Below are 17,006 nucleotides of genomic sequence, written 5' to 3'. Positions count from 1 at the left end.
TGCACGTTACCAGGCAACTGGAGATCTCGCGAGACACACCTTGCGCCTGCGCACTGCCACTGGAGGTCCTTTACAAATCCTCCGCCCAGCTCCTAAAGTCCTGAACTCTGTCGCTACGGCCTGGGCCGACTTTCCGGTTTGGGAGTGGTCGGATGCAGAAGAATGAAAACTGTTCTCTGAGTGGTTCTATCCCCCACCCCACCGCATTGGAAGGCAGAGGCCGGGCAAGGAGCGGGTTCTGCGCACGCGCAGCGCGGCCACGTGGAGCCGGCGCGGAGGTAAGAGCGGAGGGCTCTGCGCTGGGATCTGAGAGCCGGAGGGGTCGCTCTGGTTGGGATCGAACCGGCGACTCGGCCAGGCGCGCGCAAAGTTTTCTGGGCTCCGCATCTCTAGGGCTTCCCCTTACCGGCGTGTTTTCCTGCGTCCCGGCCCGGGATCAGGCTCTGCTCTATTTGGAGTTGAGCGTCTTTTGGATACGAGAAGCAATCAGACAAAGCCCCACCCGGCCCTTCTGTTCTCCGCAGCCTAGAAGTGGAGGCCGACAAGAAAATAACTCCAGTCGTGTGTGCTGAATAGTAGGTCGGCACTACATAGACGGCAGACGAGAGAGAGATGACCTCGGGGATCGGTTACCAGATCCGGAAACCGAGAGTCCTCCCTGAGTCGTCTCTCTGCTTCACTCCCAGTTGGTCACTAAGTCGGGCGGATTGTACCTCCTGTTTCAACTAGCATGTGTTTCCGTCCATCGGCAACTCTAGTGAAGGTCACTGTCATGTCTTCCCAGGACTCTTCTGAGTCCTCTTTGCTGCTTCCAGTCTTGGTAAAGATTCCTCCTGGCTCGAGTCCACCAAGATCTTTGTATGACGTCTTTCTAGCTGTGCCATTTCTCTGCTTTGAACAGCCGCTCCCACTGTAAGGGTTGCAGCAGTCTTCACCATCTGGTCCAGTATTTCTCTACTCTCTCTAACATCCATGCCCCAGCAACACTGACATTATTTCCTTTATGCAGTTCCTGGGGTGCCCTTCCCGAATAGGTACTCCTTTTGGTGGGGATTCTTTAGATGTGGGTTAAAAGGTGACTTCCAAGGTGGTTCAGTGGCTGACACTCCTGTTCTCCCAACGCATGAGACCCCTGTTGTAATGCTGCTCAGAGAACTAGATCCTATATGCTGCAACTAAGACCCAGTGCAGCCAAATAAATAAATATATGGTCACCTGCTCGAGGCCCTTCTTGACCCCAACTTTGTCAGGCCTCAGGGCCCTGACCTTGAAGTGCATCACATACTTTGCTGATGAGTCTCTCTCATAGACATTAAGCCCAGTGAGTTCAGTAGCTGTTTGTAATTCATAATCTTTCTGACTTGGTGCATTGCGTATAGTCCACAAATACTTGTTTAAGTAAGACAGGTGGTGGGGGTGCGGAGGGTGGGACTCATTTTCCAGGCAGAAGGAATGGGTATAAGGCCATGGAAGGCCGGACTGGTGGCCTTGGTAAATAGTAAGTGGTTCCGTGGTGGGGCATAAGGAGAAAGGCTGATGGGGAGATGGGGACCCTTGGATGTCACCTTAATAAGTTTCCACTTGATGTTTGGGGCAGAAGCCTCCAGAGACACCTCAGCAGGCCCTTCCTAATTTTCTCCTCCTCCAACGCTGTTACTTGTTCCCACTTTAGTTCTGGATTATATCCCATGAGATTCTACTTATCAGGCTCTGGTCTCCCCCTCTAGATTCTGAAGACAGGAGGAGCTAATGCCCAGAGCTTCTAACTGTAAGTACTAACTTCCTGTTGTTTGGGGGGATTTTGGTCATGCAGCTTGTGGGATCTTAGTTCCCCAGCCAGGTATCAAAGCTTTGCCCCTTGCAGTGAAAGCACAAAGTCTTAATCACTGGACCGCTGGGGATGTCCCTCCCTGTTGTTTGAATGTGGAGGCACCTGAACTGTAGCTTGTGTGCAGCAAAAGCTCTGTTAGGTCACCGTATTTGCTCCATGGTCACCTAATTCCCTCTTCCTGACCACCTTAACCTGGTGCCAGCCTCTGCCAGTCACGTCACTGGATTTGGATGAGCAATCTCCAGTTTGCAGAGCTGGAGGGGAGGAGCCGACTCCTATGACTGGCATGCGCAGGTCTGCTCGGGAAGGAAGTTTAGGAGGCAGACACCGAGTCTCCGGCAGTGGGCGCCACTGACAGGAACAGTTCAGTTCAGTTCAGTTCAGTCACTCAGTCATGTCCGACTCTTTTTGATCCCATGGACTGCATGTAGCTCGCCAGGCCTCCCTGTCCATCACCAACTCCCGGAGTTTACTCAAACTGGTGTCCATTGAGTCAGTGATGCCATCCAACCATTTCATCCTCTGTCGTCCCCCTCTCCTTTGGTCTTCAGTCTTTCCCCACATCAGGGTCTTTTCCAATGAGTCAGTTCTTCGCATCAGGTGGCCAAAGTATTGGAGTTTCAGCTTCAGCATCAGTCCTTCCAATGAATATTCAGGACTGATTTCCTTTAGGATTGACTGGTTGGATCTCCTTGCAGTTCAAGGGACTCTCACGTCTTCTGTAACACCACAGTTCAAAAACATCAATTCTTCAGTGCTCAGCTTTCTTTATAGTCCAGCTCTCACATCCATACGTGACTACTGGAAAAACCATAGCTTTGACTAGACCTTTGTTGGCAAAGTAATGTCTCTGCTTTTTAATATGCTGTCTAGGTTGGTCATAGCGTTTCTTCCAAGGAGCAAGCATCTTTTAATTTCATGGCTGCAGTAATTTTGGAGCCCCCAAAAATAAAGTCTGTCACTGTTTCCACTGTTTCCCCATCTATTTGCCATGAAGTGACGGGACTGGATGCCATGATCTTAGTTTTCTGAATGTTGAGTTTTAAGCCAACTTTTTCACTCTCCTCTTTCACTTTCATCAAGAGGCTCTTTAGTTCTTCGCTTTCTGCCATAAGGGTGGTGTCATCTGTATATCTGAGGTTATTGATATTTTTCCCAACAATCTTGATTCCAGCTTGGGCTTCATCCAGCCCAGCATTTCTCATGATGTACTCTGCATATAAGTTAAATAAGCAGGATGACAATATACAGCCTTGACGTACTCTTTTGCCTATTTGGAACCAATCTGTTATTCCATGTCCAGTTCTAACTGTTGCTTTCTTTTTTTTTTTTTTTTTTTTTAAGTCGTCTGCCAGGATGTACTTTAGATGCTCTTCAAATGTTCATTGATTGAATCTTCTCACAACCCTGGCAAAAGAGACTTCTCATTCTGTTTGAAAAAGCCTAACTGTTGCTTTCTGACCTGCATACAGATTTCTCAAGAGGCAGGTCAGGTTGTCTGGTATTCCCATCTCTTGAAGAATTTTCCAGAGTTTGTTGTGATCCACACAGTCAAAGGCTTTGGCATAGTCAATAAAGCAGTAGATATTTTTCTGGAACTCTCTTGCTTTTTTGATGATCCAGTGGATGTTGGCAATTTGATCTCTGGTTCCTCTGCCTTTTCTAAACCTAGCTTGAACATCTTGGAAGTTCACGGTTCATGTACTGACAGGAACAAGGTAGCTTTCACTCCAGGGAGCTGAATTTTGGTTTTCTGTGAGGTGACGTAGGAGGAACTTCAGAGGCCAGTAGACGTCAGGAGACCCTGTCTCAGGGATGGTTCCCAATCCCAGTTCTGTATCAGAGTCACCTGGGCAACCTTTTGACAAGTAAAGGAGCCCTGCCGTATTCTCAGGGATTTCGATTCAGTAGACCTAGGGTAAGGACCAACCATCTATATACTTTAAAAAGTCACAGCTTATTTTTGAGATGCAGCCAGGATTGAAAGAGCATAGAATTTGGATTTGGGAAACCAGCTGTGACTGGCAGGGTATTTAACCTGAGTCTGTTGCTTCCCCCACTAATGGACTTTTGTGAGAATCAAGTATTTCTTGGAGAAAGTGCCTTACTTGTTCTGACTTCCTCCTCAGCATTGGCAGCCAGGCTCTTAAGGTGTTTATTGGAGGGGAATTTATCCTTAATCTTGCCTGGGCCACTTGTGGGTGGGGGTCATCTGTGGGATGAATGACCTCACATGAGGAGAAATCTGGAATGAGAAAATCTGGTTACCTGAAAACAGGGACAGTCCCAAACTCCAGACTTCTCTAGCTCATTTACCTTCTTTCAGTTTTGCAACATGGGTCCCTATGGTTCCCAGGTGAGCCCAGGAAGTGAGGAAGAATACAGAAGAGAGGAACGTGCAGTTGCCTCCGGATGGGATTATCAGGAGATGCTCCTGAGAACAGTGATCTATAACATTTTGCTAGCAATCATCCCTCTGTTTTGCCTTAACAGATTAGTATCTTTAAATTGCATTACAAAATTCCCGTTGTTTTCATCACACTGTCAGCCAGAGGAACAGCCTGCTTGGACTTACCAGAGGAAGGGGGAATCTGTGTATCCGTGTTTTATGAAGGACAAAGAACTTAGGGTCCAGGGAGGGGAGGAGGACTCGCAAAAGGGCACAGAATGAATCATTCAGATTTTCAGTCATGTGCATAGATTATGGTCCCAGTTCTTTAAAAATCACACCTGGTTAATGGCAGAGGCTTCCAGGGCCCTCAGAGATTCTGTGCTGAGGGCAGAGGGATGTGGGGACTCACAGAGGTGGTCATGGGAACTTGTTTAAGGCTGAACCCCAGTGCCTATGACTCGGAGTAGAGGTGCTCAGTATTTGCTGAATGGATAAATAGAAGCCTAAGTGGAAAGCAATCTAGGAAATGGTCAGAAATCTATCAGACTAATAACAGAGGTCCTGAAGAAGATAAATAATTACGACAAGTAGTAAAATTGGAACATTTTCAATAAAGCAAACATAGAATTTCACTGGGATTGCAATAAGGCAAAACATTCATAAATTGCCTGTATATGAATGAAGACTAAGTCATAGGAAAAAATGGGGAAAATAAATGACTTAAAAGAGAGATTAGGTGTATGGTCACATATATACATATATATATATATAATTATTTACATATATACATATATATATGTAAGTATATACATGTCCTATGTAAGTAGGCTTGCTCTAGCCTTTCAAAAACCAGAAAGAGCACAACCAAGATATCCTTAAGACGCATGTCTAGTTAACACGAATTTTCCTTTGCCATTTTGCTCCCCTGTGAAGGATTTTTCAGTATGGCTGCAGCCCCACAGGCACCAGGGAGGGGCTCCGTGCGGAAGACGAGACCTCTACCTGTGAAGACGTCACTGAACAACCCGTACAGCATCTGCTGGGGCGTCCTGGATAGGGAGGACATGCACTTCATACTGCAGACCCTGGAGGACAGAATTCAGTCTCTCGGGCTTCAGAAGATTGAGGATAGGAAAAGAAAGAAAAAGCAGCCCCCTTTGAAAAAACAAAGTGGAGACATGAGCAGCATAGACGTGGACACTGGTGAGGATCTGAAGAAAGAAAAGCCCAAAGGTGATGCCCAGGCGTCAGGGTGGACCCCCGTTGACGTCAGGAAGCAGCTTGCTATCGGCATCAACGAGGTCACCAGAGCACTAGAGAGGAACGAGCTGCTCTTGGCCTTGGCGTGTAAGTCTGCCAAGCCAGCCATCGTGACCTCACACCTGGTGCAGCTGAGTGTCAGCAGAGGCGTCCCCGCCTGCCAGGTTCCCCGGCTCAGTGAGAGGCTCGCACCTGTCCTGGGCTTAAAATGCGTCCTGGCCTTGGGGTTCAAGAGGAACACTACTGCCTTTGGGGAGGAACTGAGGGCCATCCTCCCCAGAGTCCCCCGTCTGAATGTGGCATGGCTCCAGGATGCACTCGAAGACCCCAGGGAGAACCTGCAGGCAGAATCTTTGGAAAGCCAAGATGAAGAGATTCTGGACACTTCCTTTGAAGACCTCTCTAAACCCAAGAGAAAGCTTGCTGAGGGTCAGCAGCCTGTGGTGTTACAACCTCTGAAGATAAAAAAACTGATTCCAAACCCCAATAAGATAAGGAAACCACCCAAAAGTAAGAGAACGGCTTCAAAGTAATCTTGCATAAGCCTGTCACTTGATACAGTTGTAAAACACCTTGTTAAGAAGCCTAGAAATGAATAAAATGACTTTTACATATATTCTTGGGACTATTTAGTGTCATTCCTTTCACATGTGTAAGATTTTCTGTGACTGTAGAATACAGATATGCTGAAGCTTAGAAACACCAAGTGCAGAGACTGTTCAGAAGTGTGAATATCAAAATGAAGCTTTATTGAAATGAAGGTCCAGGCTGGCATAAATTCACTTTTTAAAAGGCTGGTATAGCGCTTGTGAACAAGAACATCTGTATCCTGCAACACTGAACATCTTTCCATCCAAACTTGGAAAACCTGCCACACAAACACGGTTCCAGTTGTGGGGTGGGGTGGTGGGGGAGATGAGGCTAGACTGCAGGTGCACCATCCGTGTAGGGGAGAGATACTAAATGCCAAGCAATACGCTGTTCTCAGAAGTAATACGTATTAATTTTTACTGTCAGTTTGCCTTTCTTTGTAGGTAGGTATGGGCTTGGGAGAAAGGCTAAACATAGAAAATGCCAGGTAAGCTATTTTGACTAGAATTCACCACTTTATTTGGTTAACTTACTTCCTTGGAATTTTATTATTATTTTCTCCCCTTGGAACTTTAACATGTATAAAAAGTATGATGGAAAAAGGTGAAACGAGTCAGGAAGAGAATAGAAAAGTAAACGGAGGAGGCTGTATGCTCCGATGTGGGTCTGTCGTGACAGGGTCATTTGTGTTAGTGTGTGGAGCATAATTGATGCTCTGAGTGAAAGCACCGCTATTTATAGTGTTGTTGTTTGGAAAAGGTATTTTCTGTAATTTACAGGGAAGGAATTGGGTTAAAGTTTATTTTTAGCCTAAATTCTGGTTGATCTGTGGATTATGCCACCTATTTCTTAAATCGACTGAATGTCATCTTGACTAAAAAGGTGGGGGGGCAAGGATATGTCATGGACTAGAGCATTTCCATTGCTGACAAAGGACACGGGATAGTGTGGTTTCTTGAATCTATGACTCTATACATCGAAATTTGGTTCTATAATAACAGCTATTTTATAAATATGAGCTGTTTTACTGATTTTCTATTTTAAAATGCTCATTGGTAACATGTTTACATTATAAAGAGATGGATGTGCTAGTCATTTATTAAATACTGAATTTAAAATGAGTAAAAGAATATGAACCCTATAACAACAACTATGTAAGTGAAGAGAGTAACTGCCACAGTTCCATCATGAGGTGAGCCTGTGCAAAATTTATGAGTGGCAATCAAGCGATTTTTTGAAAACCTACTTCGTATGAGACTGCCATAAAAATGACTGGGACATGATTCTCAACTGGAACCTCTTCTGCAGATTAAGTTAAAAATCTCCTTTACTTAATTCTCGTATTTCAGTGAATTGGTTCACTTTTGCTTCTGAAGCCATCCTGCTCCTGTTAGGAAAAAAATGGTAGTGCAGTTGGCTTTGAGTCATCGTATATGAGAAATCTAACCTTGTGCCTTCTAGAAGGAAAACAGCACTTGTCCTCAATTAGGAAGGACTTAGGGGGCCCACGCGCACCCCCTAGTGGAGGTCCCAGGGCATCACAGCTGTGAGCTGGCCTTCCAGATGAGCAGAAGCTTGGGAAATTTGCTCTCAGCTCCTTAGGGGAAATCAGGGGCAACAGAATTTGTTTCTGTAAAGGGCCAGGCTGTAAATGTGTTAGGCCTTTGGGTTCATAGTCTCTGTCAGAACAGTTCTTAACTCTGTATTTTGTAGAGTAAGGCAGTCACACACAGGCAACACAAATGAATGACCATGGCCATGTTCCCACAACACTTTATTTATGGATGCTGACATCTGAATTTCCTGTAATTTTTGAGTCACAAAATGTTATTGTCTTTTTTTTTCTCCTCAACCATTCAAAAAAATATAAACACCACTCTTAGCTCCTGGGCTGTACAGAAGAAGGCGATGGGCTGAGTTTAGTTCATGGGCCACAGGTTGCCAGCTCCTGCCTGGTATAAGGTATGATTGTTTCCTTTGACCACGTATAACATGAAGGAAGGCCATCCTGTTGTCTAAGGGAACTGGATGTTTATGGACCGAACGGCCGAGGCACTGGTACGTAAAGGCAGGAAGTATCTACTTTGTGGAATTTGACTCAAGGCCAGTTGAGGTGGCCTCATCCACCATCTTTTCCCCTTGGACTGTTGGCAATATATATACGTATTTATGCACACTGAGAAGTTTTTCAAATCCTAGATAAAAACACCATCAGTAACAAAACTATGAGACTTATTTACAAATAAGACATCTTCCTAGGGCGGGCCAGCTTTCACGGTAAGTTAGAGTCAGCATAGAGGAATATGTGCAATTCTGCGTAAGTAATAAAAAACATTCAAACTCTCAGTGTCCTGATGGCACTGATGAACTCCTCTGGGCATGTCTTCTGACTTTCGGGCTTTGATGTCCTTTTCCTCACATATCCTGGCTGTTGCCGAGAAGAATGAGAATCTGTGGGGGAGCAGAAGTCTACTTTGGCAGGGGTGTACACTCTTCAGAGAGCACACTTAATGTCTGCCCCAAACCTTGCTTTGGAACCGATCCATCGTCCTGCTGGAGATCAAAGTACAATTTGTGTGTTTACTGATTTGGCAACTTCGCTTCTTGAGAAATAAGAGCCCAGGACATTTTTATGTTGCTCTTCACTTTCACACCCACGGCGTGTCACCGAGTTACACAAGTGCTGGTTCCGATGAGATCGCGTATGGTGATGGAAGTAAACACCTTCTGAGTGGCTCCCTCATCTGCCACGTGGATCTGCAGACCATCACTTCATAGACAGAAATGCAGCAGTTTATCTCCACACAGTGGCCAAGATTTTCTTACACAATTCTGTGACTTCTGTTCAGTTCATAGAAAAGCAGTCCCTTTTCTAGAGAGAGGAAGAAACCCCTTCCTCTTCATCAGGAGACAGCCAGAAGGTTGAGAACCAGAGGAATGTGCTCTGTACCCTCTGCATCCCTCCTATAAACGGGTCAACAGTGGAAAAAAAGGATGGATGTTAATGTCAGCTAGAAATGTGTTCTACAGGTGTGGTCACAAATGGATGCTTTTCCATCTCTTCTGTTACTGACACTTCGATGTCACTTAAGTTGTGCTTTTACTCTTCTTTGGAATGGCAGTTCCAGGAATCTTTAGGGTATTAACGAATGATGATGTCAGAGTTCTAGAAATATCAATAGAAATATCCATCTACTGTAATACGAGTCCAACCTAAAGGGAGGGAAGAGATGGAACAATAAACACAAGTGAGAAAGAAAAATTAAATCAGTGTAGTACAACATATGTATATTTTTATTTTATTCTTTTATTTTTTATTATTTAATTTTTTTTTTTGCCATGTGGCATGTGGGATCTTAGTTCCCTGACCAAGGATTGAACCTCTGCCTTTTGGTGTGGAAGTGCAGAGCCTTAACCACTGGACTGCCAGGGAAGTCCCACAGATATATATTTTTAAAAAGCTACTAAAAAGAAAAAAACTAAAAACCTCTCAACACTCTGACAAGAAGCAAGTATGGGGTTTTGTAGGTTCAGTTTATCAAGTCTACAAAGACTCATCAACTTCACTCACCTTTTCAGACTCTGTCCCCGGACACCTCCAGTTGTACAAGTAATACTGTAAATTGCCATCGCCTATGCCAAACTTGAGTTTTTCCAAGAATGTCTTATTTTCCATCAAATCTAGTGCATTGAATACATCAAATCCTTTCTGTCAATGTGAAATTTTTAAAAAAATGTTAAAGTATTAAAGGTTTGAAGTATTCTGTATATGATGTATTTCAGTACAACATTTCATTCTCCTACTAGTAGCCTGAATTGAATATGCATTTATAACGAGGTTTAATGTCTGCAGTATATGCTATGCATTAATAAATCAGTTCACAACTATCCTATTAAACTAGCAAGTAGTGAATATGATGCAATCAACAAGATTATCTAGAAATGCTGAATCAAAAAATACAGTCTGATGGCTAACAGTGACAAAAAATATTAAGGTTTCAAGAAATATTTTGCCCCAGTTTTTGAAGGCAACAGTTGTCTAGATGGCCCCAACACCAGAACTGTGAGTAACCGGCCTTCCTAAGTTCTGACTTACCTAAACCTACAGCCAAGAAACCAAACCTGGAAAGACTTGAAATTGTGTATTTGTCTTGGGCTAATACTGGGAAATAAATTTAGTCACATTTTTATAGTAAAAACAGAATTAAAAAATACTAGTTAATACTATGCAAAATGTGACACAGATGAAGTACCTGCATTTCTGTTTCTCAGGGGTTTTACTTTAAATAATTTATTACTGGCCTTTTGTGGGGAGGTAGTTGAAAATGAGCTACAAGATCAAAGAAAGGCAAATGCTGATTTTGGGGTCTGCTTCTAATAGATTAAAAAAAAATGTTTCCAATGATCAAATACTAGAAGGATACAAGGAAAACACTTTTGATGTGTAGCTCCCGATTTCTCATAGGCAATATTATCTCATTCAGTACTTGTATCAAAACACTTACATCAGCTGATTTCTGTTCTTTTAAAAGAAAATGTTTTATTTGTAGCATGAATTTAACAATCATCCTAACTACTATACTGAGGAAGTAAAAAATAATGCAAATCCATTAAGGCACATTTTGAATTTAATTCTTTTCGTTTTAAATTCTCTTAATAATTTTATTAATTAAACTTAATTTCAAAGTTCACAGACTAAATAAAAAAATTTGCTGTTGCCAGTTATTCACTGTAAAACAACATTCACATTTTCCCCATACAGGCAGGTCTCATTTTATTGCATGTCACAGATTCTGTGTTCTTTACGAATTGATGGTCTGTGGCCACCCCACATTGAGCAAGTCTGTCAGGTCATTTTTCCAACTGCATCTGCTCACTTCATGTCTCTGTCCCGTTCTGGTAATTCTTGTAATACTTCAAACTCTTTCATTATTATTATAGTTGTTACAGTGATCTGTGGTCTCTGATGTTAAGAATATCACTGACTGCAGGCTCAGATGATGGATAGCATGTTTTTTTCAGGAATAAAATATTTAAAATTAAGATCTCTAAGTTATTTAGTTACTACCACACACTTAACAGACCACACTATCGCGTGAAGATAACTTTTGAATTTTTTTTTTATATGCACTAGGACACCAAAAATTCATGTGGCTCACTTTATCACAATACTTGCTTTATTGCAGTGATCTGGAACCATCTGGAACTGAACCCACAGTATCTCCAAGGTATATACCTGTATAACATGATCATGTCATTTTCTTATATTCCTTATATTATGAATTTTATGTTTTTTATTTTTTTTAAAGATTTATATGGACCACCTTTTAAAAGTCTTTATTGAATTTGTTAAAATATTGCTTCTGTTTTATGTTTTGGGTTTTTGGCCGCAAGACATGGGGGATTTTAGCTCCCCGACCAGGGATCAAACTTCCATCCTCTGCTCTAGAAGGCTAAGTCTTAACCACTAGACCACCAGGGAAGTCCCATGTACTTTCATATAAGGGTTAAAAGTTTCTGATTTGTACAAAATGTCTTTTTGGTTAAGTTACAACAGAGCTGATAATGAAAACAGTCACTAAAGTTTTTTTTAAAAAACCTCTTATCAAAATTCTTCTTTTGACTGATGGTCAACAGTAAAATATCTCAAATGAATTCTCCTGTGTGGAAGAAAATACAAGACACTTATATAATTTGACATACGTATCTGGAGACGCACACACAGCACAGCCAGGAGTGAGTCACCTACCAGCTTGGCGATGACGAGCGCGTCGCTCATGAGGTCCAGCAGGGGCGTCTCCGTGTGGATGTTGTAGAAGGAGTAGGCGGCTTTGAGGCTCTTGTGAGCCGGGTGGTGCATGACTGTGGAGGGGAGTGTGTAGAAGCTCAGGAAGTCAGTTAGTTTACCACTGGAGTTCTAAAGAACAAAGGTAACGTCAGATAAACATCTCCTCGAACAAGTGTCATCCAGGCACTTCAGCTCACTTTGTAATCTCTGACTTGCACCATGGCTTTCCATCAGAATGGAGAGCAACTGCTCCTGCTCCATCCTCCAGGTCTGATGTGGAGCCCCACCGTGTGCTGGGCAGTGGCCAGGGAAGAGCGTGGAGCTGTGCCTCAGCCTAAGTGCTCACTGGTGCCTGGCAGTAAGTTCTTAAGAAGGAATGCTTCTCTCTGGTTGACTAGTGACTACAGACTTATAGGGACAGTGATAAAAGTCAATTCACTGTTTTTGCAAGAATAAGATCATTAAGGACCAGGATACTACCTTTTCCAACTAAAGGATACTGTGTAATACCTAACATCTTCTTGGCACAAGGCAGGAATTTTATCAACTTGAAGTGAAGTGGGATAGAGTTTGGGAGTTGTTTTTTTTCGAAGCTTGTAAAAGGCATTGGTTCTGCACCAAAGTATACGTATGTAAATGACTGAGAAAATCTGAAGCTATCAAATATCAAAAGGGATGCAAAAAAGATGGTGTTTGTTTCACCATCACTGGTACAAGAAATACAAGAAATTAGTCAATATTGTTTGGGTTGTTTCAGTTAGCTGTGGTAACTAGGTATATATGTGGTTACTATGCCAGTCTGCAAAGAATTCAAGCTATATTTGAATTATACAGGTGCAGAGGCTAGACCACATATGTCATTGCTAGTATTTGTTTTAGCAGAAATTTCCAGAGGGATGGATTTATTCACTTTTTGAGTGCTTCTGATTCAATAATCCTTTTTTTCAGACATTAAGAATTAAAGATGTTAAGCTAAACTGATGTGCTGTATTAGCAGCTCAAATATTAGAGATGACTTAAAGGCCTAGATTTTCTATTTTGTTAAGGATTTTAAAATACCATAGCAGAAATTAAGAGAGAAAAAAAATCACTGAATGGGCTCAGTAGCAGAGTGGAGATGACGTGATAGAATCACTGAACTTGAAGAATCCAGTAGAATTTACCCAACCTGAAATAAGAGAGAGAAAACAGACTGGAAAAAAAAAAACTAAGCCTCAGGGATCTGTGAAGCAGCAATAAAAGATTCACCATTCATATCACTGGAGACTCAGAGGGAAAGAAGAAAATGGGCTGAAAGAGACAATGACTGGAAGCTTCCCAGAGGTGGCAGAGATTTAAGAAGAGATTCAAGAAGCCAAGTGAACTCTAAGAGGGTAACAAAAAGAAATGCACATCATAATAAAGTTTCCCAAAGTTAAAGACAGAGATCTTAAAAGTAGCCACAGAAAAACAACTCATTACCTACAAGGAAATACTAATTCAAATGAAAATGGTCTGCTCACCTGAAACCACAGAGGCCAGAAGCAAGTGGCTCAAGAGCTGAATGAAAAGAACCATCAATTGTGAATTCTGTATCTGGTAAAGCTTCTTTCAGGAAAGAAGGGCAAATAAGACATTCTCAGACAAATGAAAACTAGAAGAATTCGTTGCCAGCAGACATACCTTTAACACTGGCCAAATAACATCCTTCAAATAGAAAGGAAATCTCAAGATACTCAAGATGGTGATATTTAAACTTTGAGACAGTAAAGAGACCTAAATGGAAGTAAAATCACTTGAAGTGGTGCAATGTGGATACCAGAGAACTGATAATTTATATCCATATACTATAATACTCAAATCTTGCTTGCTTGTGTTCAAGCACAAGCACTCTTTGTGACCCCATGGATGTAGCCCACCAGGCTCCTCTGTGGAATTTTCCAGGCAGGAATACTAGAGTGAAGTCACTCAGTTGTGTCCAACTCTTTGGAACCCCATGGACCATAGCCTACCAGGCTCCTCCGTCCATGGAATTTTCCAGGCAAGAGTACTAGAGTGGGTTGCCATTTCCTGCCCCAATACAGGGACCTAACCCGCATCTCTTGTGTCTCCTGCATCAGCAGGTGGATTTTTTACCACTGCGCCACCTGGGAAGCCCCATACTCAGATAAGACCTATACAAATATACTCAAATGCACTATAAATAAATAAAGACAGATCAAAAAATGGTCAAGGATAGGAAGGCAAGGAAAAAGAGAGGGGCAAGAGCCAGAAGAAACAAACAGAAAATATAATATGGAAGACTTAAGCTCTAATATATCAATTATCATCAGGTATAAATAGTCAAAATATACCAATCAGGAGAAATTCTGCAGAATACATAAGGAAACATGGCCCAAACATCACTTCAAAATCAATGACATAGATGGCTTAGAAGTAAAAGGACTGAAACAGATATATCATGTAAACATGATATACAGGCATACCCTGGGAATATTGCGTGTTTGGTTCCAGACACCCTTGATAAAGCAAATATTGCAATAAAGTGAGTCACATGAGTTTTTTTGTTTTCCCAGTTTATATGCAAGTTTGTTTGCACTATACTATAGTCTATTAGTGTGCTACAGCATTAAGTCTAGAAAAGAATATACATAATTTTAAAATACCTTATCACTATAAAATGCTAATCATCATTTAGAACTTTGAAGCAGTAACATCAAAAATCACCATAACACATATGATCATAATGAAAAAGTTTGAAATATTCAAAGAATTACCAAAATGTGACACGGAGAGACAAAGTGAGCAAATGCTGTTGGAAAAAAATGGCACCAACAGGGTTACCATAAACTGTTAATTTGTTAGAAATGCACTATCTGACTAGTATAATAAAACAAAGAGTGATAAGATGAGGTCTGCCTGTACTAAGACAATGAGAAGGAATTTTCTAAGGTTAGATGGGTTCAACTGGAGAATTCTAGCAAACATTTAAGGAACTAACACGAATTCTATACAATTTCTTCTAGAAAATAGAACAGGAGGTCACACTTCCCAACTACTCTTATGAGTCAGTGGTTTCCTAATACAGAAACCAGAGACAGTAAAAAAAAAAAAAGAAACTGCATATCAGTATCTCTCATGAACTCAGGAAATACTCAATGAAATATTAGCACTCCAAATCCAATAATGTACAAAAAGAATTATACACCATAACCAAGAGAATAATTTTCCTAGGTATGTGAGGTGGTCAAATATTTGAAAATAAGCAAATAAATATACCATATCAACAGACTAAAGAAGAAAAACCATATGATTATATCAACTGAAGCAGAAAAAGCACTGGACAAAATCCAACATCCGTTTATGATGAGAACTCTCAGCAAGTTGGAAATTTTCTCAAATTGATAAGGAGCATCCATGAAAAACTGACCGCTAACATATGGTGTAAGTCATGGGGTTAGACCAAATGCTCTTCCCCTAATATCAGGAACAAGGCAAGGATGTCAGCCTTCACCACTCTTATGCAATGAAGTACCAGAAGATCTAGCCCCTGCAATAAGGCAAGAGAAAGAAAGAAAAAGCATACAGATGGGAAGGGAAGAAGCAAAACTGACTCTATTTGCAGATGACAAAATTATCCATGTAAAAATCCCAAGAAATTTCCAAATAAACTCCTGGAACTAATATGTGATTTCAGCAAGGTTGCAGGATACAGGAGCATCACAGAAAAACCAATCACATTTCTACATACTAACAAGGAATATGTGGAAAACGAAACTTTAAAAAATGTATAGGATCTAGATGCTGAAAATTAAAGACCGCTGACAAAATAAAATTTAAAAGACCTAAATAAATGGAGACATACCATGTTCATGGATTGGAAGACATGTTAATTCTCCCTAAATTAATGCAATCCTGCTGAATATCATGCAATTATTATCACAATCCCAGCAAGGTCTTTTGTAAATTAAGACAAGCTTATTCTAAAATTTATATGCAAAGGCAAAGGAACTACATTAGCTAAAACAATCTTGACAAAGAAAAATGAAATGGGAGGAATCACTCTACCTGATATCAAGCCTTACTACAGAGCTACAGATTAATTAAGACAGCGTGATATCGGTAGGGGAATAGACACAGAGATCAATGGAACAGAATGGAGAACGCAGAAATGGACCACAGTACAAAGTATTCGTATTCAGCCTATAGAAAACCTTTTACAAATCAAGACAAGGTTGAATGAAGTGATTGAATTATGCCATCTTGAACAAAGGCAGTTCAATTCCAACCAGTTTTGCAAAAGCAAAATAGTATTAAACTTTGAGACACCATTCATCTCTGATGAGGTCATCCAAACTGTCCTTTTCAAAACTGAGGGAAGCAATTAATCACACAGGCAACATCAGAGCAGTATCCTGATTTCCCATTATTAAGTAGTAAAAGTGTGCTCTTGTGCCAGGAATGAAAACTGTAAGCACAGCTTGTTCTAACAGAGTGAGCAGAAGCTTGGTATAGAAGCAGTGAGTCATGGACACAGAGGAAGGAGATAGGCACTCCAGGGTCTTTCTGGGAAATGGACTCAGTCGCATAGTATTTTCATACTTTTCTGTACTATCTTATCACCTTATCTTTACCTCCACTACAAAAGTGTCAATGATGTGCTCCTGAGGGAGGAACCAGTGGGCTACTTCCTCTTCATCCATCACCGGGGCTAGATGAAACTGCTTCAGGTATGTGTTGGTGAGTTCTTGAACAGCTTTGATATCTCTTGGTTCCATTGGCCTCAAGCCTGAAGTTTTTGTAGCCTGTTGGAGTGAACACAAAACCAATGGGGAGGTTTAAATAAGAGGACTAAACAAACTTGGAGCCAGTGTGGTCCCCAGACCAACATTACCATCATCTCATGGGAGCTTGTTAGAAATGCAGATTCTTGGGCCTGCCCCAGATGTACCAAGTCAGAATGAGCAATTTCACAAAATCCCCTGGTGATTTGTATACACAGAAAGCTTGAGATGTACTGCTGCTGCTGCTGCTGCTGCTAAGTCACCACAGTCGTGTCCGACTCTGTGTGACCCCATAGATGGCAGCCCACCAGGCTGCCCCGTCCCTGAGATTCTCCAGGCAAGAACACTGGAGTGGGTTGCCATTTCCTTCTCCAGTGCATG

The 17,006-nt window shown here is 41.7% G+C and overlaps 2 protein-coding genes across 5 annotated transcripts in view; one reads left to right on the top strand and one right to left on the bottom strand.

Moving 5' to 3' along the window:
• The first annotated feature begins 56 nt into the window (after nt 1-56).
• Nucleotides 57-6,099, top strand: RPP38 (ribonuclease P/MRP subunit p38). 2 transcript variants are annotated; one of them, XM_014483176.2, is made up of 3 exons: nt 57-278; nt 1,728-1,768; nt 5,157-6,099. In XM_014483176.2, exon 3 carries the CDS (start codon nt 5,168-5,170, stop codon nt 6,014-6,016), a length of 849 nt encoding a protein of 282 aa, XP_014338662.1. In that variant the 5' UTR covers nt 57-278; nt 1,728-1,768; nt 5,157-5,167; the 3' UTR covers nt 6,017-6,099. The 2 variants fall into 2 exon arrangements, with proteins under 2 accessions (XP_014338662.1, XP_014338663.1); XM_014483177.2 differs by lacking the exon at nt 57-278 and adding an exon at nt 302-820.
• Nucleotides 6,100-7,831: 1,732 nt separating this feature from the next.
• NMT2 (N-myristoyltransferase 2) overlaps nt 7,832-17,006 on the bottom strand; it is a 60,467-nt gene continuing 51,292 nt past the window's right edge. Inside the window, exons 9-12 of one of the 3 annotated variants that reach the window (XM_070381916.1) lie at nt 16,476-16,646; nt 11,824-11,991; nt 9,646-9,783; nt 7,832-9,287 (exon numbers count right to left, since the gene is read on the bottom strand). In XM_070381916.1, coding sequence (XP_070238017.1) covers nt 9,267-9,287; nt 9,646-9,783; nt 11,824-11,991; nt 16,476-16,646 — 498 coding nt within the window. In that variant the 3' untranslated portion in view covers nt 7,832-9,266. Of the gene's footprint in view, nt 9,288-9,645; nt 9,784-11,823; nt 11,992-16,475; nt 16,647-17,006 lie in introns of those variants that run through there. The other 2 variants (XM_070381913.1, XM_070381915.1) reach the window with 2 other exon arrangements.

The sequence above is a fragment of the Bos mutus genome, chromosome 13, assembly GCF_027580195.1.
Source record: "Bos mutus isolate GX-2022 chromosome 13, NWIPB_WYAK_1.1, whole genome shotgun sequence".
In the NCBI taxonomy this organism is placed as follows: domain Eukaryota; kingdom Metazoa; phylum Chordata; class Mammalia; order Artiodactyla; family Bovidae; genus Bos; species Bos mutus.
Note: the sequence above shows the minus strand (reverse complement) of the source record. Positions and strands in the feature narration are given on the sequence as shown.